Source organism: Papio anubis, chromosome 12 (assembly GCF_008728515.1).
Source record: "Papio anubis isolate 15944 chromosome 12, Panubis1.0, whole genome shotgun sequence".
Taxonomy (NCBI): domain Eukaryota; kingdom Metazoa; phylum Chordata; class Mammalia; order Primates; family Cercopithecidae; genus Papio; species Papio anubis.
The window spans coordinates 61497724-61515286 of record NC_044987.1 but is presented as its reverse complement, the minus strand read 5'-3'; the positions used below and the strand labels follow the sequence as shown (position 1 = coordinate 61515286).

Sequence of the window (17563 nt, the reverse complement as noted above, 5' to 3'; positions counted from 1 at the left end):
CTTTTCCTTGCTCAGAGACTTTCTATTACAGCGTTGATTTTGTTACTTGTTTTTTCGTCTCTTCAGGTTTTGAATTTCTTCATGGCTCGATCTTGGTAGGTGTCCATTCTCACAATGCTATAATGGACTACCTGAGACTGGGTAATTTGTAAAGAAATGCAGCTTAATTGACCCATGGTTCTGCAGGCTGTACAGGAAGCATGGCTGCGGAGGCTTCTGGAAACTTACAATTATGGCAGAAGGCAAAAGGGAAGCAGCTTAGTCTTACATGGCAGGAGGAAAAGAGAGAAGGGGGAGGTGCTACACACTTTTAAACAACCAGATCTCGTGACGACTCACTCACTACCAAGAGAACAGCAAGGGGGAAGTCCACCCCTGTGATCCAATTACCTCCCACTGGCCCCCCCTCCAACATTGGGGATTATTATAATTTGATGAGATTTGGGTGGGGACACAAATCCAAACCACATTGGTAGGTTGCATGCATCTAGGAATTTATCCTTTTTTTTTTTTTTTTTTTTGAGACAGAGTCTCGGTCTGTCGCCCAGGATAAAGTGCAGTAGTGCAATCTTGGCTCACTGCAACCTCTGCCTTCCTGGATCAAATGATTCTCACACCTCAGCCTCCTGAGCAGCTGTGATTTCAGGCATGTGCCACTACACTCGGATAATTTTTGTATAGTAGAGACAGGGTTTTTCCATGTTGGCCAGGCTGATCTCAAACTCCTGGCCTCAAGTGATCCACCCACCTTGGCCTCCTAAAGTGCTGTGATTACATGTGTGAGCCATCGCACCCAGCCCTATTTATCCATTTCTTCTGGGTTTTCCAATTTATTGGCATGTATTGTTCATAGTAGCCTCTAATGATCCTCTGAATTTCTATGGTATTGGTTGTAATGTCTCCTTTTTCACTTCTGATTTTATTTATTTGGTTATTCTCTCTTTTTTTCCTCACTAGTCTGGCTAAAGGTTTGCTGATTTTCAACAGTCAAGCTGAGAGCCAAATCACGAATGGACTCCCTTTCACAACTGACATACAAACAAACAAACAAACCCAAAAAACAAAAACCTAGAAATACAGCTAACGAGGGAAGTGAAGGACCTGTAAAAGGAGAACTACAAATCACTGCTGCTCAAATAAATTAGAGATGATACAAACAAATGAAAAAACATTCTATGGTCATGGATAGGAAGAATCAATATCATAAAAATGGCCATACTGCCCTAAGCTATTTATTTACTTATTTATTTATTTATTTAATTTCAGAAGGAGTCTCACTCTGTCGCCCAGGCTAGAGTGCAGTGGCACAATCTCAGCTCGCTGCAACCTGCACCTGTGCTTCGTGGGTTCAAGTGATTCTCCTGCCTCAGCCTCCTGAGTAGCTGGGACTACAGGCATGTGTCGACTAATTTTTGTATTTTTAGTAAAGATGGGGTTTTACCATGTTGGCCAGGCTGATCTTGAACTCCTGACCTCAAGTGATCTGTCCACCTTGGCCTCCCAAAGTGCTGGGATTACAGGTGTGAGTCAGGTGCCCAGCCTGCCCTAAGCAATTTATAAATTCAATGCTATTCCCATTAAACTACCATCGACATTCTTTGCAGAACTAGAAAAAACTATTTTAAAATTCATATGAAACCAAAAAAGAGTCTGAATAGCCAAGGCAATCCTAAGCAAAAAGAACAAAGCTAGAGGCATCACACTACTCAACTTCAAACTATACCACAGGGCCATTGCAACCAAACAGCATGGTACTAGTACAAGATCAGACACATAGACCAATGAAACAGAAAAGAGAACCCAGAAATAAGACTGCACCCCTAAAACCACCTAATCTTCAACAAACCTGACAAAAAGCAACGGGGAAAGGATTCCCTATTTAATAAATGGTGCTGGGATAAATGGCTAGCCAGATGCAGAAAATTGAAACTGGATCCCTTCCTTACACCACATACACAAGTTAACTCAAGATAGACTAAAGACTTAAATGTAAAACCCAAAACTATAAAAACCCTAGAGGAAAACCTAGGCAATACCATTCAGAATATAGGCATGGACAAAGATTTCATGATGAAGATGCCAAAAGCAATTGCAGCAGAAGTAAAAATTGACAAATGGGATCTAATAAAACTTAAGAGCTTCTGCACAGCAAAATAAACTATCAACAGAGTAAAAACGCATCCTACAGAATGGGAATTTTTTTTTTTTTTTCAAACTAAGCATCTGACAAAGGTCTAATACCCAGCATCTATAAGGAACTTAAATAAGTTTACAAGAAAGGACATTGAAAAGTGGGCAAAGGACATGAAAAAGTGGGCAAAGGACATGAACAGACACTTTTGAAAATAAGATATACATACAGCCAGCAATCATATGAAAAAAACTCAACATCACTGATCATTACAGAAATGCAAATCAAAACCACAATGAGATACCATCTCACACCAATAAGAATGGCTATTAATAAAAAATTAAAAAACAAAGGATGCTGTCAAAGTTGTGGAGAAAAAGAAACAGTTTTGCACTGTTGGTGGGAGTGTAAATTAGTTCAACCTTCGTGGAAGACAAGGTGGCAATTCCTCAAAGACCTAGAGACAGAAAAACCATGTGACCCAGCAATTCCATTACTGAGTATATCCCCAAAGGGATATAAATTGTTCTGTTATAAAGACATATGCTTGCTTATGTTCATTGCAGCACCATTCACAATAGCAGAGACATGGAATAAACCTAAATGCCCGCCAATGATAGACTGGATATAGAAAATGTGGCACATGTCCGGGCGTGGTGGCTCATGCCTGTAATCCCAGCACCTTGGCCAAGGTGGGCGGATCACCTGAGGTCAGGAGTTTGAAACCAGCCTGGCCAACAAGGCAAAACCCCATCTCTACAAAAATACAAAAATTAGCTGGGTGCAGTGGTGGACGCGTATAATCCCAGCTACTTGGGAGGCTGAGGCAGGAGAATCGCTTGAACCCGGGAGGCGGAGGTTGCACTGAGCCAAGATCATGCCATTGCACTCCAGCCTGGGTGATCATGCCATTGCACTCCAGCCTGGGTGACAGAGCAAGACTCTGCCTCAAAATCAAAAAGCAAAAAACAAAAAAAAAAAAAAGAGAAGAGAAAAGAAAAGAAAAGAAAAGAAAAGAAAATGTGGTATATATACACCACAGAACACTATGCAGCCATAAAAAAAGAATGAGATCATGTCTTTTGCAGGAACATAAATGGAGATGGAGGCCATTATCCTTAGCAAACTAATGTAGGAACAGAAAAGCAAATACCACAGGTTCTCATTTATAAGTGGGAGCTAAATTATGAGAACACATGGGAACAATGCACACTGGGGCCTACCAGAGGGTGGAGGGTAGAGGGTGGGAGGAGGGAGAGAATCAGGAAAAATAACTAATGGGTGCTAGGCTTAATATGTGGGTGATGAAATAATGTGTACCAAACCCTCCATGACACAAGTTTACCTAGTAATCTGCACATCCTGCACATGTACCCCTGAAATTAAAATTAAAGGGAAAAAAAGGTTTATCAATTTTGTTAATCTTTTCAAGAAACTAGCTTTTCATTTCATTGACCTTTTGGTACACAACTTTTGTTTTTTTTTTTTTTTTTAAAGAGACAAGCTCTCGCTGTGTCACCCAGGCTGGAGTATAGTAGCATGATCATAGCCTGCTGTAGCCTCCAATGCCTGGGCTCAAGTAATTCTTCCGCCTCGGCCTCCCGAGTAGCGGGGACAACAGGTATGCACCACCATGCCTGGCTAATTTTTAAATTTTTTTTGTAGAGATAGGGTCTTGCTATGTTGCCTAGGCTGCTCTTGAACTCCTTACCTCAAGCAATCCCCCCACCTTGGCCTTCCAAAGTACTGGGATTACAAGCATCAGCCACTGTGCCCAGCCTCCTTTGTTCACTTTTAAATTGGGTTGTCTCTGATGTTGACTTGTAAGAGTTCTTTGTATATTCTCAATATGAAATTTTTATCAGATATGCGATGTGCAAATATCTTCTCTCATCATTTGGGTTGATTTCACATTCTTAATAATATCCTTTGATGCACAAAAGCTTTTAATTTGATACAGTCTAATTATCTATGTTTTCCTTTGTTACTTGTGCTTTCAATGTCAAATCTGAGAACGCACTGCCAAATCAAGGTCATAAAGATCTACCTCTATGTCTTCTCTTATAAGTTAGATCATTGATCCATTCTGAATTAATTTTGTGAGGTAAGGGTTCACAATTTCATTGAACTTCATTCTTTTTTTTTTGAAACAGAGTCTTGCTCTGTCGCCCAGGCTGGAGTGCAGTGGTACGATCTCAGCTCACTGCAACCTCCACCTTCTGGGTTCAAGTGATTCTCCTGCCTCAGCCTCCCAAGCAGCTGGGACTACAGGTGCCCACCACCATGCTCAGCCAATTTTTGTATTTTTAGTAGAGACGGGGTTTCACCATATTGGCCAGGCTAGTCTGGAACTCCTGATCTCATGATCCACCCACCTCGGCCTCTCAAAGTGTTGGGATTACAGGTGTGAGCCACCACGCCTGGCTTGAACTTCATTCTTTTGCATGTGGCTATCCAGCGGTCCCAAAACCTTTTTCTGAAGAGAATATTCTTTCTCTACTGAATAGTCATGGCACCTTTGTTGCAAATCAATTGACCATAGATGTTCAGGTTTATTTCTGAACTCTCAATTCTATTTCATTGGTCTATAGGTCTATACTTACGTGTATATCACACTATCTTTACTACTGTAACTTTATAGTAAGTTATGAAATTGGGAAGTGTGAGTCCTCCAACTTTATTTTTCCTTTTCAATATTATTTAGACTATTCATGGTCCCTTGTAGTTCCATATTAATTCGAGGATTGGGCTGGGTGCGGTGGCTCAAGCCTGTAATCCCAGCACTTTGGCAGGCCAAGGCGGGCGGATCACTTGACATCAGGAGTTCAAGACCAGCCTGGCTAACACGACGAAACCCCATCTTGACTAAAAATAAAAAAAAATTAGCCAGGCGTGGTGGCATATGCCTGTAATTCTAGCTACTTGGGAGGCTGAGGCAGGAGAATCGCTTGAACCCGGGAGGTGGAGGTTGCAGTGAGCTGAGCTCATGTCTAGCCTGGGTGACACAGTGAGACCCTGTCTCAAATTAAAAAAAAAAAAAAAAAATTGAGGACCAGCTTTTCCATTTCTGCAAAAAAGGCCATTGGAATTTTGATAGGGACTACATTGAATCTGTAGATCATTTTGGGGAATATTACAATATTAGCAACATAAAATCTCCCAATCCATGAACATTTATTATATGCATTTATATCTTTTATTTCTTTCAGCAATGTTTTATAGTTTTCAATGTACAGGTCTTTAAATCCTTTGGTTAAATTTATTCCTACATAGTTTATTCTTTGAGTATTATTGTAGTTGGAATTATTTTCTTAATTTTCTTTTTGGATCATTCATTGATGGAATATAGAGATGCAACTGATTTTTGTGTTTTTATCTTATATGTTGCTAAGTGTATTAAGTCTATTAGTTTTTTTTTAATGGATTCTCTGAGAGTTTATAAATATAATCATGTCATCTGCAAAGACAGGTAATTTTAATTCTTCTTTTTCAATTTGGATGCCTTTTATTTCTTTTTCTCACTGAATTGCTCTGGCTAGGATTTCCAGTACAATGGTTAATAGCAGTGGTGAAAATGGGTATCCTTGTCTTGTTCCTGATACCAGCAGGGGAAACTTTCAGTCTTTCATTATTGAATACGATATTGGTTGTGGGGTTTTCACAAATGCTATCCTGTTATGTAAGTTCCCTTCTATTCTAGTTTGCTGAGTGCTTATCACAAAAAAGTATTGAATTTTGTCAAGTCTTTTTCTGTGTCTATTGAAATGATCATGAAGTTTTTTCCTTCCTTTTATCTACTTTTTTTGGGTTAGACTTCAAGGTATTAAGAACAGTAACATAAGACAATTTAATTTTCAAATAAATGTAGAATAACATTGTTATTTTCTGAATTCTTTTTTTAAATTTATTTTCTGAATTCTTAAATGAACTTTGTTATTAATTGGTTTCCTTATCGAGACAAAAAGCAAGCACACACAAACAGATTATAAAGGCCAGTAGAGCTATCTTTGGAGTTACTATCCTAGAGAAAATACTATGACAACATCTGCTTCAGTTACATATGCAAAGCATTTCATAAAATATTAAGAAGAAAAGTAAGCTTCATAAATAATTAAAGTTTAACAAAAGCTCCTAGGGCCATCTGTTCCCATTTAGGGGATGAATTAAAATATAGAAAGCACTTTAACATTTACAGTATGTTGGATGAATTACCACCAAAATATCTTTGGGAATATGTCACATTTTGAACAAGGTAATAATGATATAAAATAAAAAAATCTAAAAAGTGTCAAACTTCCCTTTAGGTTGCTTTCAGCAGCATAGCAAGAGCAGCATAACAAGCTCTTCATAACAGAAAAGCACATGGCATAAAACTTGTAGGCCTCCTCCAGTACAAGTCAGAACAAAAGGGCACATCTCCTAGACACATTATTCTTATTAAATTTTTATTCCTACCACTTTCAATTTAAATGTAAGAGCATCTCATTTATTTCTCATTTCTGGGGAGTGAGATACTCATATGAGTGAATGCAGAAAATGAAAGTTTATCTCTTTATGTATCCAAACTAGTTCATAAATTCTTAATTCATTTTCTATTAAAATAATACAAGTTAAAGAGAATATAGTAGAAGAGAATGGAAAGCACTATGTGTGAGTGTGTAACCTCAGGCCAAGCCACATAAACTTCCAATGGAGTCCAATTTCCTCCATATAAAATGAACATGGTAATGGCAACCTCATGGGATTCAAAATATACCCCATGCTAAAAGTCTTAAATTGTTAAGTGTGTGTAAAATATTAGCTATCTGTTATGACTATGTTTCCTGTTTTATAAACTAAGGGTAGTGTATCCAGTCCAACTTATTCTTGGAAAAAAACATTTCAAAGAATTTTGCTAGAAGATAACCTCTCTGATAAAATTAGAATAAATGTAATTGGATTAAAAATACAATTTATAATAAAATTAGAAATAAAAATGTCACCCTACCACCCTACCACATATTCCAACTGAATGGAAACTGCAAAACTCATTTCTAAATAATCATGGGTTAATAAGGAGAAAAAACCAGAAATAATAACAAAAGCCCTACATATCACAGAATTGCAGTTCAAGCAGAAAGGCACTTTTTTTTTTTTAAGGTTTAAACAAATTTACTTAAAAACAAGAAAGGCTGAAAATATAGGATCTAAATAGAAAAAGAAGTTTGAGAAAGAACAATAACATAAACTGTAAGAAAGTAGAAAGAAATAATGAATATAAAGGCAAAAATTAAGGAAATAGAAACAACACTGAGAAGCACAATAAAGGTCATTTTATCTGGTTCTTGGCAAAGATTAATAAAATAGACTGGTGAGTCTGATCAAAATAAGACGGACAGCACAAACAATATTAAAAACAAAAACAGAGACAATTCTAGAAGCAAACAAGTTTATGACATCAAATCTGATAAATGAAATGGACAATTGTCTAGGAAAATTGGACATTTTAATGAAATGGATAATGGTCTAGGAAAATGTAAGTTACCCAAACATACTGAAAAAGAAACAGAAAACCTAAATGGACAAATAAACATAAAAAATTTAATCACGGCTGGGCATGGTGGTTCATGCCTGTAATCCCAGCACTTTGGGAGGCGAGGAAGGTGGACCAATTGAGGCCAGGACTTCAAGACCAGCCTGACCAATATGGTGAAACCTTGTCTCTACTAAAAATAACAACAATAACAACAATAATAAAATTGTTCACTAGTCAAAAATCAACCACTTTATAGAAGGAACAAAGATAAGATGTTTTTCATAGACTTTTCCCCCAACATTCTTTTCTGAAAAATTCAAATATATATGCATTAAAATCAAACAAATTATACAGTAAATACTTATATACATACTATATAGATTCTCCAATCAACATTTTACATTTTCCTTTTTTTCTTAGATTTTGGGGGGTAACAATATAAGAAAACAGATATATGACAGGACTTCAAAGCACCAAGCTAGTGATTTTTGTATTTCCATATCAATCTAGCATTTTTAACACTTTTCTAAACACAGAATTGAGAGCTCTGGTACAGTGAAAACGAGAATATATACACAAGAGGCATTCAGGATGAAGAGTCTGTGCTTTTCCTTCCTGTCTTTGGACACTGTCATGTGAAAATGGATATCCTGATCCCTCTCCTAAAAGTATTAGCCAGTCCTCACTCTCCCTGACAAAAAAAAAAAAAAAAAAAAAAAGAAAAAAAAAAAGAATTGAACTGAATCTTTTTAAGTAGCAGCTATGAAATGCATATTTTTTAAAAATGCATTCCTTTAGTCAGGAAACATTTATTGTGCATTTAATTTGTCAGACAAAAAACATTTACTAACCACAGGAACAATTTATCTTCCAATGGATAGTTTCACGACTGCAAAACATTTTAATCTATCGAATCTTGAAGAAAAGTCATTACATTTATTTTCTCTGCATACAATGTGACATGTCAGCAAACTTGATGGATCTCAACACTTTTAAATGAAAAGACTGCTATCAAAGAATTATAGCATATAGATAATAGGGCTTAATTTGAAAAACAAACAAACAAACAAACCAAGACATTGTTGTTTTTATAACAATTACAAAACGCTCCTTTTCCCTTTGTGCTCTTTTAATACTCTTTGTACTGACACATGACCTGTTGTTTCCCCCATGTGAGCAGAGTGCATTTAAATTTTGAGCAGAATATAAAACGTTTAAACCTTTCTGAAAGGCAATGCACATGGCAATGGGCCAATGTTCTAAGCTACCTTGTATCATCACCTCTCTTTTTGCCCTTGGTGCCATCTTCACCAACTCATTACAAAGGAGAACAGAATCTCCACCAACTTTGTTAGAAGGAATGCTGTTACCAGGAAATTTGTCTGTTAATGCATTCTTCTAATATCACTGGTACCTTCATTTTCTTTGTATGCAGAAATACTTTAGCTTCTAAGTTGGATAACACTACACGTTGCACCAAAGGTAACTTACCTTGCTGGAGTTTTCTAATAAAAACTGGAATGTGTTCTGCACAGCTTGACATGTTTCTAGCTCAGTCCGGCTGAAGGCTATTAAATAATCCTTGAGATGATCATACACATTTCCATCAAGAGCCTGTAATGGAGTAAATAAAAGCAAAAAAAATTATAATAAAGCTTTGACACATGATACCTTCTGTCTATGAGAAAAGTAGGTATGTTCAGTTTAAAATCTATTATTAATAATAAATGGACAAAAGATATAGATTGTAAGTAAATATGAACAGTTAACAATCACTTGAGAAAATGTTGAATCTCTCTAATAAACAGGAACTAAAAGAGGTAAGATCCAATATTGGTAAAGCTGTGGGAAAACAGGACACAACTTAGAGACAAAATGCGTGGGTTCTGATCTTTGCTCATCTGCTTAGGTGTAGGAGTTAAGTGAAATAATAAATGTGAAAGGATGCAGGCGCAGTGCCTGGAAAAGAGTAGACACTCTATAATATAAATTTCCTCCGTTTTCCCCCTATCATTAATGGTAGGATTATACATTGGTATATGTATATTTACTAAACAGCAGTGACAGAAAAAACACAATAGAAATATTAAAAAAAAGAAAAGTGGGGCCGGGCGCGGTGGCTCACGCCTGTAATCCCAGCACTTTGGGAGGCCGAGGCGGGCGGATCACAAGGTCAGGAGATCGAGACCATCCTGGTGAACATGGTGAAACCCCGTCTCTACTAAAAATACAAAAGAATTAGCCAGGTGTGGTGGCGGGCGCCTGTAGTCCCAGCTTCTCGGGAGGCTGAGGCAGGAGAACTGCTTGAACCCGGGAGGCGGAGGTTGCAGTGAGCCGAGTTTGTGCCACTGAACTCCAGCTCTGGGTGACAGAGCAAGACTCAGTCTCGGTAAATAAGTAAATAAGTAAGTAAATAAATAAATAAATAAATAAGGTTGTCTTTTTGTTGTTGGGTTGTAAGACTCCTTTACATATTCTGGATACTAGATTCTTACAACATGTATTATTTACAAATATTTTCTCCCATTTTATGGGCTGTCTTTTCACTTTCTTGAAAGTTTCTTTTGATGTAAAAAAGTTTTACTTAAAAAAAAATGAGATAAGGTCTTGTCATGTTTCCAAGGCTGGACTCAAACTTCTGGGCTCCAGTAATCCGTCTGTCTCAGCCTCCCAAATAGCTGGGATCACAGGCACTCACCAGGACCATAGGCACTCACCACTGCATCCGGCTTATAAGTTTTAAATTTTGATGCAGTCTAACTTAGCTATTTTTCTTTTTTTTTTCTTTTCTTGAGACAGTCTTGCTCTGTCCCCCAGGCTGGAGTGCAGTGGCGCCATCTCGGCTCACTGCAAGCTCTGCCTCCCAGGTTCATACCATTCTCCTGCCTCAGTCTCCCAAGTAGCTGGGACTACAGGTGCCTGCCACCACGCCTGGCTGTTTTTTGTTTGTTTGTTTGTATTTTTGTATTTTTAGTAGAGATGGGGTTTCACCGTGTTAGCCAGGATGGTCTTGATCTCCTGACCTCGTGATCCGCGCACCTTGGCCTCCCAAAGTGCTGGGATTACAGACGTGAGCCACCACGCCTGGCCCAGCTATTTTTCTTTTGTTGCTTCTGTGTTGGTATTATATCTAAGAATCCTCAATGGAAGTCTTCCATTGTATCTTATGTTTGGCTGTTCCATTAAACTTTTACTATGTTTTTTTTGGTTTGTTTTTGTTTTTGTTTTTTTAAATACACAAATTCTGTCCCAAAAGCACTGAGTAATAAAGCTGCACCTTCTATAGTGCTTACACCACTAGATGACACCATGGAGCACTTCAAATTTAGGCACTGCAAATATTTTTACTATGATTTCCATGTAATTATGTAACATCACCAGAGACACTGCTGGTGTTAAGTCTGAATAAATTTCCTACATCAGGACATACTTTTCCTGAACTTGTTTAGAAAAAGAAACATATAACATCTTCTGATATAAGGTTTCTGCCTTAGAAATGGTCTTGGTGGACAATCATAACATGATTATGCTTTGGCAGGAAACCACTGGAGTATTTTATTTGAGTACAGCAAATGGTAATACAGGCATCATGAGCTCAAAAAAAAAAAAAAAAGGCACGAATTTTAAGGTGAACCAAATACCCACACAGTTTCTATTATCTCAGTAAAATATAAACAGTATCCACTGTGCCTGGGCTCTGTGCTAGCTGTATGGGTCTGAGTGAGAGGGAGGAAAAAAGTTGAAAAAAAAAGTACCAAAGTTCTGCTGGTACTTCTGTTTTTGACCTTACTATAATCAGGATTATTTCTGATTATAGATATTTCTCACTAAAGGCAATGTACTATTAATTTTGATAGAAGTATATCACAAATCAGGAATTATACTTTCACTCAGCTTCTTAAATCCTACTTAAAAAAATCTAGCTGGGTACCGTGACATGTGCCTATGATCTCAGCTACTTGGGAGGCTGAGGCAGGAAGACTGTTTGAGCCCAAGAGTTTGAATCTGCAGTGATCTATGATCGTGCCACTGCACCCCAGTCTGGGCAACAGAGCGGGACCCTGTCTTTAAAATAAATAAATAAATGAATAAATAAATAAATTTCTAAACACTTTATAAAGACATTTAAGAAGTAATTTGTTGTTATAGTATATTTCACTTCAGCAATAAAACAGATATTATCTCATCATGAGATAATAACTGACGCATGTATCCCAGGGTCCACCAGTAGACACGATTATCGAAATGGCTGCCACAGCCTTACCAAAGTGATGGCAGTGGCTGCTGCCATCATGCTGGCTACAGCAGGGAAGTACTGCTGGGGCTGCACACTCCATGGAGCCAGTGGCTCTGGAGCCCAGCCCCTTCTGAGTTGGGATGGGAGCTCCCCAGGTACCACTGCAGTTGCCCAAACTGCAGCTGCAGACCCTGGCCTCCTGGTCTACGGAGCAGGCAGGAGCCCCACCCTCCTGAGAGGGGCTACAGCTGCCCAAACTGCAGCTGTGGATCCGAGCTTCCCTGTGTTCCCAGAGGAGGGCCAGGAAGGGTCCCCTGCCCCTGTCCCTTGCTGGCTTGGGGATGTCTGTTCCTGCTGCCTGGCCTCTCTCTTCTCCTGGAGCCCACTCCGATTAGTGGGGTTGGGACTGAGCCCTAGGGCCTTGAATAGCAGCGGGAGGCAGAGTCCTGGGCAGAAGAGGGTGGGTTCCCAGTAAGGCCCCACCTTCAAGCCAGGGACGGCCTGAAGACTGGGGGTTGGACTGCCAGTCCGGCAGACCAGAGTGGGGACTGGTGGTCCCTCTTCTGGGCCTTCCCATGGCTGCCCATAGACCAATCTGCACACACTTCCCCAATTTTGAGGTCCATAAAAGCCCTGGGCTCAGCCAGAGCAGGGCAGAGGATGGCCAGAGGAAGAAGAGGGCAGAGAGAGGATGGGACGATCAGTTGCAGAGAGGAGTATTCTCTCTGCTAATAGCTGGAGACGATGGGAAGGCCAGCTGCAGAGAGGAGCACTCTCTCCACTGAAAGCTGCAGAGACAACCTGCCAGCAGAGAGGAGCTACTCTCTCTGCTGAGAGCTTCAGAGACCTGCAGAGACATCCGAATGACTTGCCTGTGGAGAAAAGCCACCCTCTCCAGGGCCTCCTCTCTGCTGAGACCTGACACTCCAAGGGACGATATGCCTACAGGGAGGAGCTACCCACTCCTCTGAGCTGTTCCAACAGTAAATAAAACTCTTCTTCTTTACCCTTCACTTGTCTGCCTACCTCATACTTCCTGGACACAGGACAAGAACTCGGGCAAAGGCACCATGGCCACAGAGGTTTCTAGCCAGAAAAACTGGTACCCCAGAGATCCCGTAACAAAAGGAGGCTGATTAGATATACTGAACTTTTGTTGATAGTTTTGAATTTGATGTAGAAGCATCCTTCTTCACTTACGTTGGCAGAATATCAACCAGAATTATACAGATGTGCATTATTTAACATAAAAGAGTTAAAAAATGGCAACTTGGTGCACTAGTAGTACCTAACTACTTATATGAAAAAGATTTACTTCCAACAGGGATTTGAACCATTCTTTTAAAAAAGGTAAATCCCTACTTAATAGTAATAAATCCTAGTTTTTACTATCTTAACAGTTCACAAGCACAAATGTATTTCAGTCCTGCCCTCTCTTCTTTTCTGGGTAGGCAAAAAACTCTGTAAGCCTTTAAGAGTAAGGAAGATCCTTCAGATATGAGCTGTCTTCCATTTTCTAAGGTCTAACTAAACCAGATGTTCCCAACTTGAAGTATGCCTAAGAATCACTGCAGAGCTTATAAAAGCACAGATTGTTTCAGAGCAGTGAGGCTATTCTGTATGATACTACAATGGTGGATACATGTCATTATACATTTGTCTAAACTGATAATGTACAATACAAAGAATGAACCCTAATGTAAACTATGAATTTGGGGTGATGATGATGGTGTCAATGTATGTTCATCAATTGTAATAAATGTGCCACTCTGATGGGGGATGTTGATAGTGGGAGGAATTGTATGTAGGGGAAGGGAGTGTAAGGGAAATCTCTGTACCTTCTGTTGAATTTTGCTGTGGAACTAAAACTGCTCTAAACAATAAAGTCTGCTTAAAAAAACAGAAACACAAATTGCTGGGCCCCACCCAGAGTCTCTGATTCAGCAGGCTGAATGTGGGCCCTAAGAGTCTGCATTTTCTGCATTTTCTAACAACTTGCCACTGGCCTGGAACCATACTTTGAAAATTACTGGACTGCACAGTTACTTTAGCTGACTAGGTTGAGCATTTATGTGGACTTAGATTCTGGTGACCCTCTGGAAGTAGAGTAGCTGCAGGCAGAGAAGCCTACCATCCTGAATAGGGTCAAGAGGACCAATAGGTACTGTTATTGTAGATGGATCAGCAGCTGTTTTCAACTGGGAATCATGCTCTACTTCAGATGCCAGACAGGAAAGAGCTTGAGCTCTGAAATCAGTTGGATGTAGGTTAGAATCCCAGAGCTTTTACTTACTTTATCATGTTGATGGTCTTCTCATTTATAATTAGGGAAAGTGGGAGTACCACATACTCTACAGGACATAGTGAAGATTAAATAAGGTAAAGGATGTGGTACAATGTTAGTCTTTCTTGCCTTGCTTTAAAATCATCAATGTATTGGCCACATATTGGGTAATGAGTACATGGGGGTCATTATACTGCCTTTTTTTTTCTTCAGTGTATGTTGGAAATTTTTCATAAAAAAGCATAAAGAAAATCTGAATATCATATCGGAAAAAATTCCACAAAATTTTTTTCAGTGGCTCCCACTGTATATTTTGCAAAGTAGAAATTCTTCAGCAGGCATTGAAGATTCTTTACAATCTGGTCCCAACATAACTCTCTCTCATTAGCACCATCTCTCATCACTGTTCTCTGCATTATACTCTACATCCCAACTATACTGAGTCATTTTGGAAAATGACATTCACTTTCATGTTTCCAATGAAGTTACTCTCTTGGCCTAGAATGTCCTTCCCCCATTCTCTTCCACTTAAATGATAATAATAACGATGGTTAACACAGGCAACTAACATTTACTAATGGCTTACCGAGTTCCCAGTGCTTTATAAAACTGACTCAACTAGCTCTTCCTTAGCGTTCTCACAATATTCTTCTATGTGCTATATGGGTATTATTGCAAATCATGGATTGAATCTTATTTAAGTAGGTGAGAGGAGGCCCAAGTGATCAGAAACTTTTTCAACGGAGATTAATCTTAAAATATCTTTTTCAGCTATTCAACACCCAGAATTCCCTGAATTTTAATTACCACCTTTGCAAGGCTGTGATACTCATTAACCTGCACATGAACTCATTTTCTGGTGGGTAAGATAGCTGGAGGCCTTCTGGCCTGGGTGAATTACTGCTAGTGTGCATAGAGTTAATGCAGGAGATACAAAAATTAAGAAACAGTTGGAATTCAAAGCACAGGAAGTGGATGAAAACCCTATGATTTGCTCCAGCCCCCTGCCTTAAACTGCAATTGTCTGAACCAATGACAGCATCTAGAGATGAAGTTCAAAGCAATTCTGGATAGTACTGTCTTAACATGGTTTGTGATTAGAAGGCAGATTGCATAAATACTTATATGCAATTTGATTAAAAAGCCAATGATTAGAATAAAAATAGTCTCAAAAATAGAACCAAAGAGCTTGAAAACGCTTTTTACAAACTCCCCATCATAATATTTAAAACACTACATTAAAACCGTTTATACACATGTCAGATTTTCCCAAAAGACCCTTAATTCCTTAAGAACAGGCAGCACTTTCTTCCCTTTATCCTATCCTTAGCAGAGAAGGCCTCTAATAAATGATTATTGAAATGAATCAAACTGAGAAGGGTCTGGGCTACAAAAGCAGACCCCAGTTGTATAAGAGGGAAAGTACCAAAGAAACATTTTGAGAGTGAAGTAGAGAATGAGGCATTTATCTTAACTGGGTCACCTTTATTATGATGAAAAAAATAATATGTTGTGAAAGTTGATTATAAAAATTGGGTCAGGCCGGGCGCGGTGGCTCAAGCCTGTAATCCCAGCACTTTGGGAGGCCGAGACGGGTGGATCATGAGTTCAGGAGATCGAGACCATCCTGGCTAACACGGTGAAACCCCGTCTCTACTAAAAAATACAAAAAAAATTAGCCGGGCGAGGTGGTGGGCGCCTGTACTCCCAGCTACTCGGGAGGCTGAGGCAGGAGAATGGCGTGAACCCGGGAGGCGGGGCTTGCAGTGAGCTGAGATCTGGCCACTGCACTCCAGCCTGGGCAACAGAGCCAGACTCTGTCTCAAAAAAAAAAAAAAAAAAAAATTTGGGTCATTCTTGTCATATCCAACTAAATCAATTGAGAGGCCAGGAGGAAAAAGTACTTAGGGCATATAATGTTGCTTTATGAATGTAATTCTCTGCAAGCCCACTGCTGAAACTGCCTGTGGTAACCTGAAACCAGTATTATCTAATAGCTACTGAAACAATCTGTTGTGACTCTAAGACTACCCACTTCTGTCTCTCACCAATCAGAGCTTGCCAGCTCCCCAAAACTTTACTAGTGCCAACCTTCTCTTTGTTCTTTGGACATAATGAAGATCACCCAATCTGTGTGCATGTCCCAAAATGCAACTCTTGTTTTCCAAATAAAACATTTTTTATTTAGAGATTCATCTCTGTATTTTCTTTGACTTCAACAATGTCATTGGCTGGGCGTGGTGGCTCACACCTGTAATCCCAGCAGTTTGGGATCAGGCGGATCACCTGAGGACAGGAGTTTGTAACCAGCCTCACCAACAAGGTAAAACCCTATCTCTACAATACAAGAATTAGCTGGGCGTGGTGGTGCCCATCCATAGTCCCAACTATTTGGGAGGCTGACGCATGAGAATTGCTAGAACCTGGGAGGGAGGCTACAGTAAGCTAAGACCGTGCCACTGCACTCCAGCCTGGGTACAGAGCGAGACTCTGTCTCAAAAACAAAACAACAAAACGTAACTATTCAGACTGACACAACTTTTTAATTTTTAAAGGGTAGCAGGGGTTGAGGAGGAGGGAGGGATGACTAAAGGGTACGAAAGAATAGAATAAGACCTACTATTTGATAGCATAATAGGGTGACTATAGTCAATCATAATTGTACATTTTAAAATAACTTAAGAATGTAATTTGATTGTAACTCAAGTGACAAATGCTTGAGGGGATGGATACCCCACTCCCCATGATGTGCTTATTTCACACTGCATGCCTCTATCAAAACATCTCATGTGCCTCGCAAATATATATATATACACCTACTATGTACCCACAAAAATTAATTTTTTTTTTGAAAGGGAGTCTTGCTGTGTCGCCTAGACTGGAGTGCAGTGGTGCAATCAGGGCTCACTGCAACCTCTGCCTCCCAGATTCAAGTGATTCTCCTATCTCAGCCTCCTGAATAGCTGGTATTATAGGCTTGCACCACCATGCACAACTAATTTATTTATTTTTTTAATTTTTATTTATTTATTTTTTTAGTAGAGATGAGGTTTCACCATGTTCATGGATCAGGCTGGTCTTGAGCTCCAGACCTCAAGTGATCCATCTGCCTCAGCCTCCTAAAGTGCTGGGACTACAGGTGTGAGTCACCATGCCCGGCCTTAAATTTTTTTTTTTAATAAAATAAAAAATTCAAAAAACAATTAAAAAAATAATTTCTAATTTTAAAAAATCTTCTGGCCATGCATGGTGGCTCACGCCCGTAATCCCAGCACTTCTGGAGGCCGAGGCGGGTGGATCACGAGGTCAGGAGCTCGAGACCAGCCTGGCCAAGATGGTGAAACCCCATCTCTACTAAAAATACAAAAATTAGCCAGGCGCAGTGGCAGGCACCTG

At 39.4% G+C, this 17563-nt stretch overlaps 1 protein-coding gene across 5 annotated transcripts in view; it reads right to left on the bottom strand.

Annotated features, from left to right (window-relative positions):
• The window catches only part of FCHSD2 (FCH and double SH3 domains 2), a 309718-nt gene that overhangs the window by 76671 nt on the left and 215484 nt on the right, over positions 1-17563 (bottom strand). For all 5 annotated transcript variants that reach the window (XM_017948727.3, XM_017948728.3, XM_021926259.2 and 2 more), the window contains one exon: positions 9138-9260. In XM_017948727.3, coding sequence (XP_017804216.1) covers positions 9138-9260 — 123 coding nt within the window. The remainder of the gene's footprint in view (positions 1-9137; positions 9261-17563) is intronic.